The 19,780-nt window shown below is 40.4% G+C and overlaps 3 protein-coding genes across 14 annotated transcripts in view; 1 reads left to right on the top strand and 2 right to left on the bottom strand.

Annotated features, from left to right (window-relative positions):
• spag9a (sperm associated antigen 9a) overlaps positions 1 to 9,289 on the bottom strand; it is a 36,419-nt gene extending 27,130 nt beyond the window's left edge. For 8 of the 11 annotated variants that reach the window (XM_058414907.1, XM_058414891.1, XM_058414915.1 and 5 more), the window contains exons 1-2: positions 8,787 to 9,289; positions 135 to 255 (exon numbers count right to left, since the gene is read on the bottom strand). In XM_058414907.1, coding sequence (XP_058270890.1) covers positions 135 to 255; positions 8,787 to 9,086 — 421 coding nt within the window. In that variant the 5' untranslated portion in view covers positions 9,087 to 9,289. The remainder of the gene's footprint in view (positions 1 to 134; positions 256 to 8,786) is intronic. The other 3 variants (XM_058414952.1, XM_058414977.1, XM_058414960.1) reach the window with 1 other exon arrangement.
• Positions 9,290 to 12,080: 2,791 nt separating this feature from the next.
• On the top strand, positions 12,081 to 15,329 carry LOC131369953 (lipid droplet assembly factor 1-A-like). Of its 2 annotated transcripts, none has more exons than XM_058416877.1 (6): positions 12,081 to 12,234; positions 12,678 to 12,752; positions 12,907 to 13,023; positions 13,971 to 14,139; positions 14,250 to 14,388; positions 14,486 to 15,329. In XM_058416877.1, exons 2-6 carry the CDS (start codon positions 12,726 to 12,728, stop codon positions 14,541 to 14,543), a joined length of 510 nt encoding a protein of 169 aa, XP_058272860.1. In that variant the 5' UTR covers positions 12,081 to 12,234; positions 12,678 to 12,725; the 3' UTR covers positions 14,544 to 15,329. The 2 variants fall into 2 exon arrangements, with proteins under 2 accessions (XP_058272860.1, XP_058272849.1); XM_058416866.1 differs by having other exon boundaries at positions 12,087 to 12,244.
• Positions 15,330 to 15,333: 4 nt separating this feature from the next.
• Positions 15,334 to 18,765, bottom strand: kdelr2a (KDEL endoplasmic reticulum protein retention receptor 2a). The gene is made up of 5 exons (XM_058416851.1): positions 18,486 to 18,765; positions 17,322 to 17,422; positions 17,071 to 17,229; positions 16,735 to 16,987; positions 15,334 to 16,427 (listed from the first exon to the last, which is right to left on the bottom strand). Exons 1-5 carry the CDS (start codon positions 18,574 to 18,576, stop codon positions 16,393 to 16,395), a joined length of 639 nt encoding a protein of 212 aa, XP_058272834.1. The 5' UTR covers positions 18,577 to 18,765; the 3' UTR covers positions 15,334 to 16,392.
• Positions 18,766 to 19,780: the final 1,015 nt, after the last annotated feature.

Raw genomic sequence — 19,780 nt, 5'->3', positions numbered from 1 at the left:
ATAGAACCTGTCACCATGCAACATGAAATTGTTGATAAATTGCCAGAGTTGGAAGGACAGAGTTGGATGAGGCTGACGGAGAAGAAATGCATGGAGGAGGGACAGAGTGAGTGAGAGAAAGAGAAAGCGCTTACTCTGATCAGAAAAGTTCTTAAGTTTCAGCTCCAGCTGGCGTGAATGCGAGTTCATCCTTTCCACATTGGTCTGCAGATCCTTCTTCTCCTGCTCCTGGGAGTCCTCAAACTCGATAAACTTCTGCTCATGTGGTGGAGAACACAACAATAAGACAATGTTAAGACAATAATAAGAAAGAAATGCACAGAATATTATTCCAGTGTGACATCACAAAACATAAGAGAGTAAAATCAGGTCATAAGTCGCAGGGTGTGTGACATTTTAGCCGACCAAATTTTGTTGTTTTATTGTCTGACTTCAAATTCCAGTTTCCACACACACCCACTGAGCAGGAGACTGTTATCTGTGCCGTTTAATCTTCTGTTTTCTACTGGGGAAACTCCTAAATGATCTATTATTAGACATCACACCTATTAGTGCTCATTCCTCTGAATAAAGGCCAACATCTTAATGTGGAGTTCCAAACACTGGTAACTCAAAGCCTTATTAGCTGCTTTAAGATGGAAAAGATTAGCCCAAGCACTTGAGAAGCCTTTTGGCATAACACCAAGAGGTTCTCAGTTCTGCCCGTCACAACAAAGGATCATGTAATCAGAAAAGTAACGACATCCCGGAGACACCCTATTAAGAGGCTCTCTTGGATTTAGTGGTCGCGGAGATGTGGACTCAGAGACACTACAGGATAGCAGCGTGTTGCTGCTCTTCCTGTCAATTTAACTTCTCATCACACAGCCAGCACTACAAACTGCTCCATCGCCCCCAAGAGCTGAACTGATGCAAACAGAAGGTTCTTGTCACGTTATATCCATATTCACCTTCAGCTACATTCATGATAAAAAAAAATCATTCAGTCCAGATGTTACTATCAGTCTATTGACAACATTGTTTTTAAATAGCTGTTTAAAGAATACACAATATCACTTTATGGATGCAAATGATGATCACACATCACTTTCTGCAAGTCTGAGATAAGGCTCAAGTCTCTGAGCTTGAAGTTGGTAATAAGTTTCAAGTCTACAACTGTACATTTTCACTGTATCACAATTAACATATAATACTCAACTGCATACAAGAACGAGTACATCAGAGGGACAGCTCACATTGGACGTTTGGGGGACAAAGTTAGGGAGGCCAGATTAAGATGGTTTGGACATGTCCAGAGGAGGGAGAGTGAGTATATTGGTAGGAGAATGTTGGACATGGAGCTGCCAGGCAGGAGGCAAAGAGGAAGGCCAAAGAGGAGGTATATGGATGTAATAAATGAGTGGGTGCAAGTGTTGAGGAGGCAGAAGAAAGGAATAGGTGGAGAGAGATGATTCGCTATGGCGACCCCTGAAGGGAAAGGCCGGAAGAAGAAGAAGAAGAAGAAGACTCAACTGCATACAAGATATATTTTAATGACCTTATTTGAGTGACCATCTTGTCCTCTTCTTCATTAAATTCTCAGTATGAACATACTACAAAATGCTTTAGAATAGTGCCTAAGTACTACTAATTCTAAACCAATGTAATTCTTTGTTTGTCTTCAAAGGAGTTTAAGGTTTAAACACATTTTGAAACACTGCATGCAGGAGGAGGTTTACAGGACATTTCTTCGTTGCTCAGTAAAACTCAACTCCTTAATTTCCCAAAAAGACCACACTATTCTTTTATCCTAATTATAAGCAAGCCAGGTTGTGAGCGTTAACCACTAGCTTTTGTTGCAAAGTCTTCCAAATGGTTTCCATGTGACAGCCATATAATTATAAAAGCTTTGTGAAGTAGATGCAGTTATGCAGTGTCTCTAGAGATTTGGTTTTAAGGAGTTTTAATAGACCTTTTTAGGCCATTACTAATTGTGTCTATTAATTGTCCTATTTTTTACACTCCAAATGTGGGGGATTATCGGTGTAATTTTACTGGCAATATATATTCTCAAATACAGCTTTCATTTTTTACTCAGTGATGGATCTGCTCAAATTTGTGTATAGCAAATCACATTTACAATACTCTTATTGACATGCTAGGAGTTTACTTTAGAATTTAAGCCTTTGGTCCTCACTACAAACATTCATTAATTTTAGAAACAATGAAACTTTAAGAAATTTTACTGTTTTTTCTTCAAGAAAGAAAGAACTGACAACATCCATACAAATGCTGCCTGCATTCATAAGAAACAAAAAGATAGAACATGTCTCATGCTTACATTCTAGACCACAAAAAGCCATTAGAATATTTTCAGTGTGCTTTAGTGTTGAACTAGAGCGATGAACACCATTAATTAAGAAATAATTCCTTAAGTAGTGTTTCATTTAATGATGATGATGATGATGATGATGGAGAGGGCTGTCTAATACAAGGCCCAAATCCCCCACAGGTGTGCCTGTGAGTTGAAATCTAGTGAACTGTGTAAACCACAGTATACATTATCATAGACTTCAAACCATTCAGTAAGCCACCATGCCGTAGATGAGGGCGAGGTCGTCTTTGGAGAGACCACTCCCAACAGGATAGAAATATTACACCATAAACTAAAGGTAATCCCTTAAAATACCTTTGTACTGATTTTTCGTTGACACTTCACTTTAAAGTTACAAGTGGATCCAAACCACTCTGCCACGACAGCAACATGCTCCCCACCGCATATAGAGCCATTGTTTTGTTTTTCGTTTTTTCTTTAATTTGGTACAATAGAACAGATTTAAGCCAAGATGGCTTAGAAAGTCACAGAATTAAACACAGTCTAAGCAAGTATGCATTGTATAGACAGAATAGATTATAATGAAGGCAAATAGTTCAGTTAAATCTATTTTGATGACTAACAAACTCACATGAAATGATGTTACGCCTCTGGACATAAAAAGTGAACAAACTACACTGGATCTTTTAACTGGCCGATGAACTAGCTAACAAGTATATTACTTCTCATGCTCTGAATCTTCTGAATTCTGAAGCATCCTCAGCAGCTGATTAAGAAGCTGAGTCTCCTGGGCCTGTACACCTCTCTCTGCAACTGGATCCTGGATTTCCTGACTGGGAGACCTCAGTCAGTCCGGATCGGGAGCAGTATCTCCAGCACCACCACACTGAGCACTGGAGCACCTCAGGGCTGTGTGCTCAGTCCATTGCTGTTCACTCTGCTGACTCACGACTGTGCAGCAATGCACAGCTCCAACCACATCGTCAAGTTTGCTGATGACACGACCGTGGTGGGTCTCATCAGCAAGAACGACGAGTCAGCATACAAAGAGGAGGTGCAACATCTAACAGCCTGGTGCAGAGCCAACAACCTCTCCCTGAACGTCGACAAGAGCAAAGAGATGGTTGTTGACTTCAGGAGAGCACAGTGTGACCATTCTCCGCTGTCCATCGATGGCTCCTCTGTGGAGATCGTCAAGAGCATCAAATTCCTTGGTGTCCATCTGGCGGAGAACTTCACCTGGTCACTCAACACCAGCTCCATCACCAAGAAAGCCCAGCAAAGAAAGCCTCTACTTCCTGAGGAGGCTGAGTAAAGCCCATCTCCCTCCCCCCATCCTGTCTGTGTTCTACAGAGGGACCATCGAGAGCGTCCTGAGCAGCTGCATCACTGCCTGGTTTGGGAACTGCACCGTCTCAGATCGCAAGACCCTTCAGCGGATAGTGAGGACAGCTGAGAAGATCATCGGAGTCTCTCTCCCCTCTATCACAGACATTTACACCGCACGCTGCATCCGCAAAGCCATCAGCATTGTGGCTGACCCCACACACCCCTCACACACACTCTTCACCCTCCTGCCATCTGGAAAGAGGTACCGGAGCATTCGGGCCCTCACAACCAGACTGTGTAACAGTTTCTTTCCTCAAGCCATTAGGCTCCTCAACACCCGGGACTGAACTGTTCTACACTCTCACACACACTCTCACTCAGGACTGAACTGTTCTACACTCTCTCACACACACACACACACACACACTCTCACTCAGGACTGAACTGTATACTAACTCTCTGTCTCTCTCACACACAGATACACACACTCTCTCTTGACTGTGTGGACGCACACACGCACACATAATTTATACTGTTCATTACTTACTGCACTACCTCTACCTGTCATCCGCTGCTATAGTTATACTTATGTTTATTCTATTTGCACTACCTCAACTGCTGCTGTGTATTTTTGCACAATATTTTTGCACAATACTTTTTTTTTTCTACATCATTTCACTTTATCTATTTTATTTCACTTACATTCCAGTACACGTTCTTTTATTTCCTTTCAGCGCTAAGTGTCCTGTGTTCTTTTGTGTTGTCTTTATTGTATTTATTGTCTTTTTTGCACTGTCTTGTCTATGCTCTGTTTGCACCTAGCTGCACACTGTGCACTTTACGTGGCTAAGACAAACTTCTGTCCTAGCTCTGTGGTGTTGTTTGTTGTTTTGTATTGAACTTCTTGTTGTATGTTTATGTAGCACCAGGTCCTGGAGAAACGTTGTTTCATTTCACTATGTACTGCGCCAGCTGTATGTGGTTGAAATGACAATAAAAGCTTCTTCTTGAATCTTGAATCATATTCCTGATGGTTTTTGAGTTCACTGCGAGTTTGAGTTCCACTTCACAGCAATAACTCTATTTCTCTAACGAGACTTTATGTAAAATCACTGTCTTAGCTAGAAATAAAACAGAATGGTGGTTAAAACTGAAATGCATCAGAAATACACTGTCCATATTTCATCATTTTAAAGGTGCTGCCATATTTATCTTATCTAACGTATGTCATTTCTTCCAAATCTGTTGGACTAGTACATGCTAAGAGCTGAGTTCGAAATCCTTCGCAGCCATGCTAAGCTCCGTTTGAAACCCAATCCAGCCGCCTGCTGCTCTACTAAGACTTTCAGTAAGACTGTGAGAACTGTGAATGAGTGAGGCTGGAAGGAGTGACACAGTAAAGACTTTCAGAGTGCTGAGTCACTCTTGTACACAGCATTGTTGCCAAGTTAGTTGGGACTCCCCTAACTGCGACCTCTGACATGTGGCCCTCTTCAGCACAAAGCAGTGGAAAATAGTACTAAGCTTCAGTAAGTTCTTACAGTACCGACCCGTCGAAATAAAAGTACAGAAACAAAGCTGGTGAAATATGACACTACAGATTATCTACAGGAAGGAAGTTACATCATGATCCGAATTATACATGTGATCTCATCACCCTGTAAATACAGAATCTGCTCACGGTTTCATGGGAAATTTGGAAGGACCAACTAGCATAATCATTTTCATATAAGAAAAACATGAAAAGTCATTTGGCATATGAAGCTGGAAACACTACAGGAGTCATCTGTTTGGTTGGATTCTACAGGACTTTCTTCGTGGAAGAAGGAAGCCATGAGGATCAGCTAAATCATGGATTTTCCAAATTATGTAAAGTTCATGGTATACATGCATTAGTTTGCATGTTTTTCTTAAATGAACAATCTGTGGTTGCATGCTGGTCTGTTTTTTTTATGGACATTGAATTTTCATGCCCATAAACATGACACTGATCAAAACAAACTGTGATTTGTTGCTTTCCATGTCAGTCAGACGCCCTCTTGAGTGGTCCTTGGCCAGTAAAAGTTGCTGTGGAGTCCAGACCTTCCGCCGTCAGCATAAAGCTCTGGCTACTCAAGCCTACTCTGTGATTTATTGAAATAACAATATCATATTGTAGCTAAAAAGTTATTGTGCCTCAGCAAACACCTCTAGTTATACCAGACAACACGACAGCCATGTTGCCATAATCCTTGTTCAGTGTAGGAAATCTGCTCAATAGGCTTACCATGGCAAAAGAATTCACTTGGAGAACTGATTAGTGCATATCAACCAGTAATCTCCTTTTCCCAAACAGATGGAGGGTAGGAGACTAGCTCCTCTTTGACACACAAACACAGCAACATAATCTAGACCAAGATGGCTATTAGGAACGACCGATATCACAAACTGCATGTATAAGAAATTAGAGTGTTTATAACCTATTTATTACAATGAATATCCTCTGACCAGGAGACAATGATTCCTAGCGATGAATGAATGAATGAATGATTGAACGAACAAATTAATGAATGAATGAGTGAATGAATGAATGAATGAATGAATGAATGAATGAATGAATGGATAGATTGGTGAATGAATGAATGAATGAATGAATGAATGGGTTGGTGGGTGAATGGATGGATGGATGGATGGATGGATGGATAGATAGATGGATAGTTTGGTGAATGTATGTATGAATGAATGAATGAATGAATGAATGAATGAATGAATGAATGAATGATATATTACTGTCTGAGATTACATAATTTCATTCAGAACCACTATTTTAATAACTAAATATTATAGCCTATCATCATCATACAGACCTACAGACTTAGCCTATTAACTTAAATTGTGTGATCATGTAGTACTCTCCATCTCCTCTGAATGTAGTATTGTTATTTTGTAAAGAATTTGTTTGCAAATTGAGCAGACACCTTGATGCCAACTCTGTCAATAAGACAAAGTGTGCTGTTGAAGGAAGGAAGTAAAGCCTGTATACGGCACATGTGGCTGAAAGAAGAGTGAAAGTGAATTTCTATGAAAACACACCATTAAATATACTGAAAAAGTATTTTGCTTCTGTTCAAACACTTAAAGCCAAAAGGTTGGTAATCAATAGTTTGCTAGATGTCTGTGAGCGCTGCTGTTCAGACACTGTCAAGATAAATTTATGTATGTAAAAAAAGCTTTGAGGTAGATAGAGTACAGAACTCTGTAATAACACACCTTTTCCCATCTACACTGTAAGATGTTTTGTAAAAGCATTTAAATAGATCATGCATGACTCTGGGCAGTACAGTGACACAGCTGGTAGCATTACTGCCTCACAGCTCCAGGGTTCAGTTCTAAACTTGGGTTATTGCCTGTGTGCAGAAGTACATGGTCTCCTCAAGATCACATGGGTTTTCTCAGGGTTCTCTGGTTTTCTCAAAAACATGCAAATTGGCTATGCTAAACTGCCTGCAGTTATGAGTGTGTGTGTGTGTGTGTGTGTGTGTATGCACATGGTGTATTCTCCCACCTTGTACTCAGTGTTCTGGATCTGCATACCAGGATAAAGAGGTTACTGAACTTGAATAAAAGAATAAACATCCTTTTGGGAGTTGGTCTAAAAATTTGGTTGGAATTACTGTCATTTTTGTGGCACTGACACTAAGTAATAGCCAAATATGACTGTTCCCCTTCAAAGATACAGTCAGTGATCTTTGGCGTAGATTAGATAAAGCCAGATGTTCTTCCTTTCAATGAGTCCTCTAAAACCACATCCTCAAAATATACACATGCCCTGCCTAAGCTAGAGCACCTGAATTCTGTAAGGCAAGTATGATTGGCTGTATGAACTACAACTAATTATTTTCCCTCCTGTTTACTGATCCTAGAAAGCTACAGAGTCAGGAGTAGTTATTTTGAGCAGATATTCTACTGACAGTTGCCTGAATCCAGATACTACACTGCATGTTTGTACACCCAAACTTCAACCTGTGTGGGTGTAACAACTCCTTAGAGCAGTTGTCATCAACGGATATAGACGGAACAAACCAAACACTCTGAAAATTACTGGAGCAGAGCCGATAAACGCATGAAAAGCACTTCAGCGACTCCAGTTTTTAAACATAAACCAACTCAGGTTCTGTATCAGGTTTCTCTGGTGTGAAGGCAGCTTATCGAGACGAACTACTGGGAGAGACAGAAGGGGAGAGTTTTTACAGACTTTTTCATTTTATATTCCCATAATCAGGTCTGATTAGTGAAATAGTGACATGGCTTGCTTAGAAATGTTCGACAATGCAAACTGAAAGTTTAATGACAGACGAACGACAAATGAATGCTTAACCTTACATAGAATTTATGTGTTTATTCTCCCTGCATCAATTTCAAAACAGATCTGAGTCTGTGGCACTGGTATTTATAGACAGGTTATAATTTTAGTTACAAGTTTTAGTTGAAAGACTCTCTTTACTATTCTGTTATGCTAAGGTATTAACAAAAAGCACACAGAATATCCACATAAATTATTTATGGGGAAACTGGATAGGAAATGTAAAGGGTCAACAAATGAAGTGATGCTTTTCGGAATGTTTACGTGGCCTAGTCAGACACTGCTCAGTCATAGAGAAAGTCTCTCTCTCGCTCTCTCTCTCTCTCTCTCTCTCTCTCTCAAGCTATGTTTTCTGACAGCATGAGGAACAGAATGTTGCTTTCATCTCAAAGTAGTAACAGCTGTCTTGATATCACCACGTTATCACTGTATACCAATCGATCCCTATTCCATTGCCCTAATAAGACATCGCCAGTGTCTCTAAACCATGTGGATAAATAAGAAAGGCTAGTGAGTGCTGGAGAACATGTAAACAAAGCACGTATTCTAAAAAAGCGTCCAACTTCCGTTCTTTGGAAGGCCTTAGAGCATTCCCATTAATATGGGGGTGGACGAGCATCACTGGGGTTTTTGTTGACAAAAGACCCCCCCCCCCGCCTCCACACCCACCCGCACACACACACACACACACACACACGTGCATAGAACGGGTGGCAGATGTGTAAAAGCAAAACAAAGACCCTGAGCTCTGAGAGAGCATCATGGGTTAAGCATCACGGGTTTAGGAAAAGCCCAGCTCACCTCCTCGGCGTGTTTCCTGAGCGCCTTCTCGCGCTCATACTGCGTGATGAGCTGTTCGTTGTCCTCTTTGAGCAGTTCCAGTTCCACTTCGTGCTCCTGGTTCTCAGCGAACACTGAGTCAAGGTTCTCGAGCACGGCCACGACGAGCGGCATCAGCTCCTTCACCACGTCCTCGTCGTATTTACCGATGAGGCGCTCGAACTCTCGGTAGATGGAGCTGGCCAGGCCCGACACGCGCTCCGACATAATCGCCGACGTGCCCGGGTCGTCCTGGTACACCACTCCGTCCTCCAGCTCCATTTTCTTTCCTTTCCTGCCGCAAAACAAACGTGTCCTATATTACTGTCTCCGCGACCCGTGATATCTCTCCGGGCGTCAACGTGGAACAGTAAAATCTCAAAACCACAGTCTCTGCCTGGAAGTGACCCGCTGTTTGGGTAGTTACGTGGAATCTTCTTTTCCTCCCGTGGTCTCGTCTCACAACAGCTGACCACACCATCGCGCGGTGACGTCACGCTCTTACAGCGCGCGCAACCTGATTTTCCTCCCAGCGTTCACTAAAGCCATAGAGTTCTTCTTCTTCTTCTTATTATTATTATTGTTGTTGTTGTTGTTGTTGTTTTGTTGTTGTTATTAGTATTAATATTGTTGTTGTTGTTATTGTTATTAGTATTAATATTATTATTGTTGTTCCTAATCAGCAATAACAACAATAATCATTATCACCAACAATAATACTAATAATCATAATAAATGACAGCAAAAAAAGGTCTTACACTTATAATGTAATAATCCCTGGTTGTAGCATTATAATAATAATTATTCTAATAATATTAGTAGTAGTAGGCACATACACTATATTGCCAAAAGTATTCGCTCACCTGCCTTGACTCGCATATGAACTTAAGTGACATCCCATTCCTAATCCATAGGGTTCAATATGACGTTGGTCCACCCTTTGCAGCTATAACAGCTTCAACTCTTCTGGGAAGGCTGTCCACAAGGTTTAGGAGTGTTTTTATGGGAATTTTTGACCATTCTTCCAGAAGCGCATTTGTGAGGTCACACACTGATGTTGGACGAGAAGGCCTGGCTCTCAGTCTCCGCTCTAATTCATCCCAAAGGTGTTCTATCGGGTTGAGGTCAGGACTCTGTGCAGGCCAGTCAAGTTCATCCACACCAGACTCTGTCATCCATGTCTTTATGGACCTTGCTTTGTGCACTGGTGCACAGTCATGTTGGAAGTGGAAGGGGCCAGCTCCAAACTGTTCCCACAAAGTTGGGAGCATGGAATTGTCCAAAATGTCTTGGTATGCTGAAGCATTCAGAGTTCCTTTCACTGGAACTAAGGGGCCAAGCCCAGCTCCTGAAAAACAACCCCACACCATAATCCCCCCTCCACCAAACTTTATACTTGGCACAATACAGTCAGACAAGTACCGTTCTCCTGGCAACCGCCAAACCCAGACTCGTCCATCAGATTGCCAGATGGAGAAGTGCGATTCGTCACTCCAGAGAACGTGTCTCCACTGCTCTAGAGTCCAGTGGCGGCGTGCTTTACACCACTGCATCCGACGCTTTGCATTGCACTTGGTGATGTATGGCTTGGATGCAGCTGCTCGGCCATGGAAACCCATTCCATGAAGCTCTCTGCGCACTGTTCTTGAGCTAATCTGAAGGCCACATGAAGTTTGGAGGTCTGTAGCGATTGACTCTGCAGAAAGTTGGCGATCTCTTCGCACTATGCGCCTCAGCATCCGCTGACCCCGCTCCGTCAGTTTACGTGGCCTACCACTTCGTGGCTGAGTTGCTGTCGTTCCCAAACACTTCCACGTTCTTATAATACAGCTGACAGTTGACTGTGGAATATTTAGGAGCGAGGAAATTTCACGACTGGATTTGTTGCACAGGTGGCATCCTATCACAGTTCCACGCTGGAATTCACTGAGCTCCTGAGAGCGACCCATTCTTTCACAAATGTTTGTAAAAACAGTCTGCATGCCTAGGTGCTTGATTTTATACACCTGTGGCCATGGAAGTGATTGGAACACCTGATTCTGATTATTTGGATGGGTGAGCGAATACTTTTGGCAATATAGTGTATATCCTAATTTTAATTCTGCCTTGTGCATATAATCAGAGCTAAAACATACTTTTCATAGTTACAGATCCTTCTTCCTCCAGCGATACAGAATGATTGGAAGATTAAAGCCACAAGTAAATTAAATAGTTTGGCTCTGGCACCAAATTTCCAGGTTGACAGAGTTTCATCTTAAACGTGTTTTTTTTTTTTTTTTTTTGTAATGAAATATTTATTATCATTGTTATCATTAATAATATAATTGAATGTTTTTTAATAATTTCTACAAATATATATATATATTTTAATCATTTAATAACCTCCTCGTACGTTCAACATAAATGGTACAATATTTTTGCTAGAAAAGATCAGCTATTATTTACCTTACTGTATATTATTGTACATCAGATAATTAATAATTCAAATAATTGTTATTATTGTATTGTTAATGTTTTCTGTTTTTAATTCATCATAATCCAAGCACGGGTTTATGTTGTTAGCAGCAAAATGTTTGCGTTTAACCGTATGTGTATAAAAAAAAATCATTCAGTTCAGATAAGCAGGAATATTGTTCTTATAGTTTGTGCAACATTTTCCGACTAACGTCTTCAGAGCAACAGTTATATTCTGTCCAAACATAACACATTAAATCATCTTAATAAACTAATGTAGTCTAGATGTAGCCACACGTGAGTGAAACAGGACTCACGATTTTCCACGTTTTCTTAAAAAAAAATTGCCCTGTGGATGGTGCCTTTTTTAATCCATAGTCTCCACCAAACCAGTTATTTTTTCCCTACCCGTAATCTCACAAAACCCGCCTCCTGCGCTTTGATTGGCCATTAATACTTAAAAAAAGCAGTCCCTGATTGGACAGATGAGAGGTCATCGAAATCACAATCAAGAGGAATAGGAAATAAGTACTTATAAACGTATAATAACCAGGGATAATAAAATATGTCTTTCTGATCACCTTCAACTAAATGTATTAATTATTCTCAAGTTTCAATATAAAAATGAAACTATTGTTATATCATTATTTCACACAAATTAGTAGTGGGTTTTAGGTGATGGTCTCTGCCATTTATTTAGTCTATAACAGAATTTCAGCGATCAAAGAAAAATGTCGTAATGCACTTATTACAGGATTTGTGAGGAATTATTTACAGCTTTTGTTGTACAGCTCTCGGTTTTCTTTTCCGACGTCCAATCGTCTGCCGAGTTCACGGTGCAGGAGGAGACGTTAGTCTGAATACGGGTGGATTATTATCAGACAAGTCAGACGAGACTTAATTCTTGTTTTTCAGTACCTGGCAACCTTGTGTAAACTTTTGGGGAGTCGGAGAAATGTATATTAGTGCTTTTCGGGTGAGCAGAGGTACTTGTATTACTTTATTCTATACTTTATTTCCTTCGACTATAGGCTTCAGGCGTAGTTTCTCTCCTGGTTGTGTTTACTGTCGAGGGCGCAGCTGGTAAGAGCAGCTCAAGTTAAGAATGACTCAACATTAGAGCTAATACTAAATGTAGCCAAGGTTGCTGCAGAATGAATGCAGAAACATGTCGGAATAGTGCCTAATTTCAAGGAATAGTGCCGTGAAGTTTAAAGAAAGACTTCTATAAAAGTCTTCTGATTTTCCTCAAGTGTATTTTTTAACTTTTACTGCACTGTACTTGACGCTTCAGGAGCTGCTTTAAAAGTTCAGGTTTCTGTTCGATACTGTCCACTAATTATCCAGTTAGCTACTCGAACCCATGTAACATATTGTTCTTTTATTTCTTTCTCATCCTTAAACTTAAATCTTTTACAGGAAATGAGGTGTTACTGCTGACGACACTCCAGTAAAATTTGACGATTAATGGAGGACATAAACTGGGACCCCAAGGTGATATTTTCTAATAATAATGTTTATAAATATTTTATTTTATTTTATTTTTTACCATGTATGCATTTGGTAAGTTTGGTCAGTTCAACAGGTTAAGTCAAATACAAATGACCATTCATTCATTCATTTTCGATAATGGTTTTATGCTGGTCAGGGTCACAGTGAACATGGGTCCTGTCCCAGGGAGGGAATGTTTCTGGAAGGTGACCGGAAACCGGAGAACCCTGAAGAGACCCAAACAGACACGTGGAGCTGTGTTGACTTCACCTTGGTGATAATACTAATACACTAATGTTTACATTGCACATAAGCGGTAACAGTCAGACTTCTGTTAGAAATGAAAACGAATGAGTAAGAGCTATATCCCTGTTTGCACATACACTATACTGCCAAACGTTTTGGGACACCCCTCTAAATCATTAAATTCAGGTGGTGTTTTTCAGGGGTTGGGCTTGACCCTTTAGGTCCAGTGAAAGGAAGTCGTACTGCTTCAGCATACCAAGACATTTTGGACAATTTCATGCTCCCAACTTTGTGCGAACAGTTTGGGGATGACCCCTTCCTGTTCCAACATGACTGCACACCAGTGCACAAAGCAAGGTCCATAAAGACATGGATGAGCGAGTTTGGTTTGAGTCAGCTATCGGGTTGTGGTCAGGACTCTGTGCAGGTCAGTCAAGTTCCTCCACACCAAACTCGCTCATCCATGTCTTTATGAACCTTGCTTTGTGCACTGGTGTGTAGTCATGTTGGAACAGGAAGAGTCCAACCCCAAACTTCCCACAAAGTTGAGAGCATGAAATTGTCCAAAATGTCTTGGTATGCTAAAGCATTTAAAGTTCCTTTCTCTGGAACTAAGGGGCCAAGCCCAACCGCTGAAAAACAACCCCTGAATTCAATGATTTGGAGGCAATATAGTGTATGTCAGTTATGTAAATAGCCATTAACCATAGTAAAAAATAGATCAGTTTGATCATGAAGGTTTAACTAAAATGAATTAAAGACAACTCTGATTTTTTTTTCTAAAATAAATCTTCACTTGTTAATTATAAAGATTAATATGCAAGTAATCTCCAGATGTCTTTTTCCTTTAAGACAGCTATCCAGTCATTAAGACATAACCTTGACCACTGAGTTACCACTTTCCTGTGTATGTAAGGAAGACTTGTCTATTACCTGTTACTACATAATGATTTGAGGTTTTTCTGTTTTCTCTAGATCACAGAGTTCTTGAATAGCAAAGTGGGAAAGTATCTGAGTGACCACCCCTTCATCACACTGGTGCTGCTTGTATTTATTGTAACAGCCTCGGTACCTATTGGGTTTTTCCTGGCATTTGCCGCTGTTACATTCATCACTATTACCACATATTGTATCTTTGTTGAAAGTAAGGCATGCATCCACGAATGCAAATTAACCAAGTAGATAATATGACGTTTCAGTGAATCTGTTCTCAGTTACTGCTCATGTTTAGCTTGTAAAATATTTCCTATACAGTTTTCCTGCTGACTATCGGAGGGGTCATCTTGCTCTGTGTTCTCTGCTGTCTTGCCGTGGTGGCCTTCTGGAGCTCCTGTGTGATAAGCATCCTGTACGTTATTGGCTCGCATGTCCTCAATTACTGTAACATTCCCAGGTACCTCACCCCCCCCCCAGATTCACTTCACAATCTCACACTGATGCTTCACAGTGTTATAACTTCTAATATTTACCTTCTACCTTTCACCCAATAGAACAGCTGAAAGGACAATCTCAGCAGGAGACAAGGTTACAGAAAAAAAACTTGAATGACTGAGTGGTACTACAGTCTACACATTTATGTTGCACACCCCCTCTATGTCCATATCTGTTGCAATGCTAAAGCTGTAAAAAATGCATTTGTTACATTTTTAAGAAATATAAACAGTGGTTTTATATTTTATATCCCTAGAACAGTACGTGCCATTGTGTTTTATTATTTACATATAGAATATATGCATGTATGTGCTTCTGGGATTGCGTTTCCCAGTCCAAAGACACATGTTGTGTGCTGAGAGACATCTCTAAATTGTCCGGATTGTGTGTGTGCGCGAATGTGCCCTACCCTGTCCAGGGTGTACCCAGCATACCCTGGGATAGGCTCCAGACAACCCCCAACAATGCGTAGGAAAACAGTACATAAAATGGATGGATGAATGTCCTGTAATGTTACAGTTACATGTTTATGTGTTACTGTTGGCGAACGTGGCCTTGCTATTGTTCCAGGTCAGCAATATACTATACCAGTGTCAGCTGGTGTTTTAGAGCTGCCAGGACTACAATTAGCATTCTGTGAAATGAGTATTAATATACTTAAGTGGCACTTGCAGGTTTGAAGAGCTCATATTTTTATGGGTCAACAGTTATTTGTGGGTTTCTGACTCCTAAAATGTTTTTTTCTTCTTAGAATGTTGACTTCATGTAGTATTGTGTATGTATGTATCTTTGCACACTGCACCTGTACTTGACTCACAAATATGAATTTGTGTGTTTTGATTAAATAGCTCAAAGCCCTAATGCATCACAATTTCAAAATAAAAACAGTACAAAAAATCCAAACCAATGGCCTGTAAAATGTTTTATTGGAGGTGATGATGTAAAAACTCAACTCAAAAATGAAAACCCTAGAGGAATGACTCAAAAGGGGGACATCAAGCATACTGAATATATAAATGAATGTCCAAAATGAACACAAGCCTATGAAATGTATATATACACACACACACACACTTCAGATCCTGTTTGATAATATGCACAACATCTTCAATTCCATGGGCATTGTTGAGAAATTTCTGCACCTAAAGAACAAATACTTAGACCGCAGGATACTACCTATTAAGATTATTTTGTCTTGTTTTATGTATATTGTACATCATGAGTACTGCTGAATGACTACAGCCTTAACAGAGATACAAAATCCAGAGTAATTTGGAGCAGAAGGAATAAAACGTATCAGTGCTGAATGATTTGGCAGTACAAAACATTCTCATTTTACACCAAAGTGGATGCATTTACAAGGAAACATGTCGGCTTATATACTGTCTATAATGCTGTTCAAATGAATATAAGGCATTTGTGAAGTTTATAAACTCTGAAAGGCTGTTGGATTCTAAAGCAATTTCATGTTATAGGGAAGAATGAGGTGGTGGAAAATATTTCCGTGGATAGGGATTTGTGTGTCACTCATGTCAAAGAACAAACTTTACCTGATTCAACACTCCAGGAAACCTTGAAAACACAAATAAAATTTCAAAAGTACATGTAATAGCAGTTAAAGGGTCTGTTTAATCTGGCCAATCTTTAACATTTTTTAATCTTGTGGAACACCTCACATAGAAAAGTATTTATTTACTTTTTTTTTTTGTTCTTTAGAGTTTTTTTTTAACAGCACTAAAAAGGTATTGCAAGATGCTGAAAACAAAAATTTCCGTTGCCAAATCCAAGAGAAGTCCTCTTTGCAGTCATTGTGCTGTCGTTGTTTTTTCCCCCCATCCGGATGACATTTCTCAAACAGCAACAGTTTCACATGCACTTTCTGTCTTCGGCCTCTTGCTGTGGCTTTGCTGGCCCGTGCCCCCCATATGAGTCTGAATGGTGACACAGGTCTTCTGTTCTTTGGCACTTACGCTGGCAAGCTCAGCTTCTTTCCTTTCAGCACTGTTTGGACCAAATACACAATGACAGACCTTTAATCACACCGTTTTTTTTTTTTAAACACAATTATCACCATAACTCATGGGACTGGCATTTGTTTCTAAGTAACACAACTCTGAATACAAGCTGCTCTCAACTCAGCAGTCCTGGGAAGCTATCCCACTCGAGCAAACTGATAAGCTAATCATCAAACCCATCATGACCTGGATCAGGTATGGTGGGAGAAGGGAAAACTTCATTCTACACAGGACACTAGCTCCCCAGAAGTGGAGTGAGATTGACTTTTTTTTTTTCCCCCCCTGGACCTCACCTTTTGTGACATAAAGGTAGAAGAAGTCACAATACAAGATGGTCTGGACCACCCCAGCCACAATGGCGATCATGTCAAAGAAGCCTTCAAAGTAGAACCTCCAGATCCAATTGAAGAGATACAGGGCACGGTAGACACCCAGGCAGAACAGGTAGTGGGTGGTGATGGTCTCAGCCTCTCCAGTCTTACTGATCAGGAAGAGCTGAGGCAGGATGGCCACCGACTCAAGGTAGATGGAGAAGGTCCACAGGATCTGAGTTCAGAACATAAGGACACAGGTTTAATTTTTGCTAGTAACTTATGATGTGTACACAACAACTTTTAGTTGCAACATACCTCCAATGGAGAGAAGTCATGATTGACCAAAAAGGCCAGGCCTCCCACTGGAACTACTAGAAACTCCACTCTAAAGGTGTCATGGTTTCCATCATAAGTAGCCTTGAATTTCACATAGATCAGGTACACAGTGGCATAGGCACATCCGATATAGATGACCTGGTAGAGGAAAAAAAGGTTTGTGGTGAATGCAAACATGTCTTGCACCAAGGGGGGAAAAAATTATTTTGCCTAAATGAGAAAACGCCTACCTTCATGCACGTGTTGTAGAAAGAAATAAAGGAGGTCAGCAGATCCAGATAACGTGTGGTGAAAACCAAAGCAAAGAGTATCTGGCTTTTCCCAGAGATCCCTAAAAAAAAAAATGTAAACAATTCAGTAAGCGTTTGCACGGATGGGGCAGTGTATAAACAGCACCCAAATGCTCAAGTGATGGCACAAGGATCACGAATCCTTGATCAATGCTGATAACTAGGACATGGCACTCAAAGGCATGGAGTTGCAGTGCACTGAATCCTATAAGGTCCTGCCACGTCACGAGGAATCCCGTAATCACAGACTCCATGCTGCGAAAATGCATTTTAATAACACTCATTTACACACCAGAGATCTCTTTAAAACAGCAGTGCACATCTAAAACTCAAGTAGTTTGCACTTTGGCATGTCTTGATCGACCGTTATCGACTAGGTATTGTTAGTGTGATACGGTGATCAGATAGTAACTAATCAGTCGTGGGTCCTTTTATTAAACGAATAAGAACAGACATCACGCGCTGTCTCATTTATCACTCATTCTTCAGCATCTAATTATAAAGAAAGGCGAAAATTTAAAAAAAAAAAAAAAAAGTTAGCTAACAAAGTACCGAGCCATCGATCCATCCAAGACTTCTGCACATTTAGCTACTGTAATTTGCATGTTAGATCGGACACAATCCTCGCCATTTTACCGATTCATAGTGTCACACAAAAATCGCAATTAATTCCCTTATAGTCGCTAACATACCTAGCTAGCTTTTTTTTTGGCAAGAATCTCTAAGCGTAAAGCTAGCAGCTACAAATGTTAGCCACTAGCTCACTCATAAGTTATCTCAGGTCAGGTTTTTTTTTTTTTTTAAATGATTCCTCTGTAAAGCAAAGCAGTACACAACATTACACACCAGCAAGCTGACTTTCTAACAGCAATGATCACAATACTTTTACTTCGAAAGGCAAGACTCATTCAAAAGAAAAGCTGGTGACTGGCTAGCGTCGGTTTGCTTGCTAACACAAAACTAGCCGAGACAGGGAACAAATGCGTTGCCATTTAAATGCAATGAAATGATCGCTTATAAAAAAAAAAAACACACAAGGATAAACTAAAGCAATGTATAAATCTAAAAGAGCACGTATTTTTGTGCTCATGGCTGTCTGCTTACCTGCGCACGAGCGGCTTTTCCAGATTTTGAGCAGCAGAATGATGATTGCCGCTAAGTGAGACAGATCTCCGGTCAGCCTGAAGATATTCATCGTGCCTGCTTTTTTATTTTTTAAATGCTCCTATTTGAACGCAAATCAAGACGACGCTTTGTCCGCTATTACGAATACGAGACAGCCGAAATTTGCTTGAACCGATTTCCAACACTTTTCCAGGGCATTCCTCCGAGAAATATGGCGAATACGGGGCGACGTGGCCGGTGGACGTGGCCAAGAGTTAAATTACAATGCAAGCCGGGAAAAGTAGTTAAAGACGGTGCGAGAGCCTGGCCACGCCCACAGGGGGGCTTCTGGCCTGGGTGTGAGGGTTTAGTCCAGAAACATTTCGCTGTGTGGAGAGAAGAAAGGAGCGCCATGATAAACGCTTCCTTCTATTTCTCTATCCAGTTTTCTTGATTATTTTTTTAAAAAATATATAATAGTCAGTAACTGTAGCAAGAAAAGATTAAACATGCGAGGTAATATGTATTAGAGACAGCAGACATCTAAAGGCTAAATGCAACACATACAGACCCTGTAATACCTTGAGTCTATTCTTGGACCAACTAAAATGTTTTCTGAATTTCCATAAAATTTCAATTTTATACCAAATATTTAAATATTTAGTTAAATATTATCTGAATTTACAATTTATAAATCCTTTGAGTTGTCCCATTTGAAGCATGCATTTTGCTAGGAAAGGTCATGACGTTTTTTTTTTACTTTTACATTTACACTATATTGCCAAAAGTTATGGGACATCTGCCTTTACATGCACATGAATTTAATATATAGTTGGCCTGCCCTTTGCAGCTATAACAGCTTCAACTCTTCTGAGAACGCTTTCCACAAGGTTTAGGAGTGTGTTTATGGGAATTTTTGACCATTCCTCTAGAAGCGCATTTGTGAGGTCAGACACTGATGCTGGACGAGAAGACCTGGCTCAGAGTCTCTGCTCTAATTCATCCCAAAGGTGTTCTATCAGGTTGAGGTCAGGACTCCTACACACCAAACTCACTCATTCATGTCTTTATAGACCTTGCTTTGTGCACTGGTGCGCAGTCATGTTTGGACAATCTGTTTCCACAAAGTTGGGAGCATGAAAATGTCTTGGTATGCTGAAGCATTAAGAGTTCCTTTCACTGGAACTAAGGGGTCAAGCCCAACCCCTGAATTCAATGATTTGGAAGGGTGTCCCAAAACTTTTGGCAATATAGTGTAGATGTAGGAAAAGGTTACTCAGCACAAGCATATGATG

The sequence above is a fragment of the Hemibagrus wyckioides genome, linkage group LG02 (assembly GCF_019097595.1).
Source record: "Hemibagrus wyckioides isolate EC202008001 linkage group LG02, SWU_Hwy_1.0, whole genome shotgun sequence".
NCBI lineage: Eukaryota > Metazoa > Chordata > Actinopteri > Siluriformes > Bagridae > Hemibagrus > Hemibagrus wyckioides.
The sequence above is the reverse complement of the archived record's forward strand: the minus strand, read 5'-3'. Positions and strand labels throughout refer to the sequence as shown.

Coding starts and splice junctions, on each gene's coding strand:
- kdelr2a (XM_058416851.1), bottom strand. CDS start 18,576: ATGAATATCTTCAGGCTGACCGGAGATCTGTCTCACTTAGCGGCAATC. Junction 17,230..17,321: donor TCTACAACACGTGCATGAAG/GTAGGCGTTTTC, acceptor TTCCTCTACCAG/GTCATCTATATCGGATGTGC. Junction 16,428..16,734: donor CTACCTTTATGTCACAAAAG/GTGAGGTCCAGG, acceptor TGGTCCAAACAG/TGCTGAAAGGAAAGAAGCTG.
- LOC131369953 (XM_058416877.1), top strand. CDS start 12,726: ATGGAGGACATAAACTGGGACCCCAAG. Junction 13,024..13,970: donor GCTGTGTTGACTTCACCTTG/GTGATAATACTA, acceptor TGTTTTCTCTAG/ATCACAGAGTTCTTGAATAG. Junction 14,140..14,249: donor ATATTGTATCTTTGTTGAAA/GTAAGGCATGCA, acceptor TTTCCTATACAG/TTTTCCTGCTGACTATCGGA.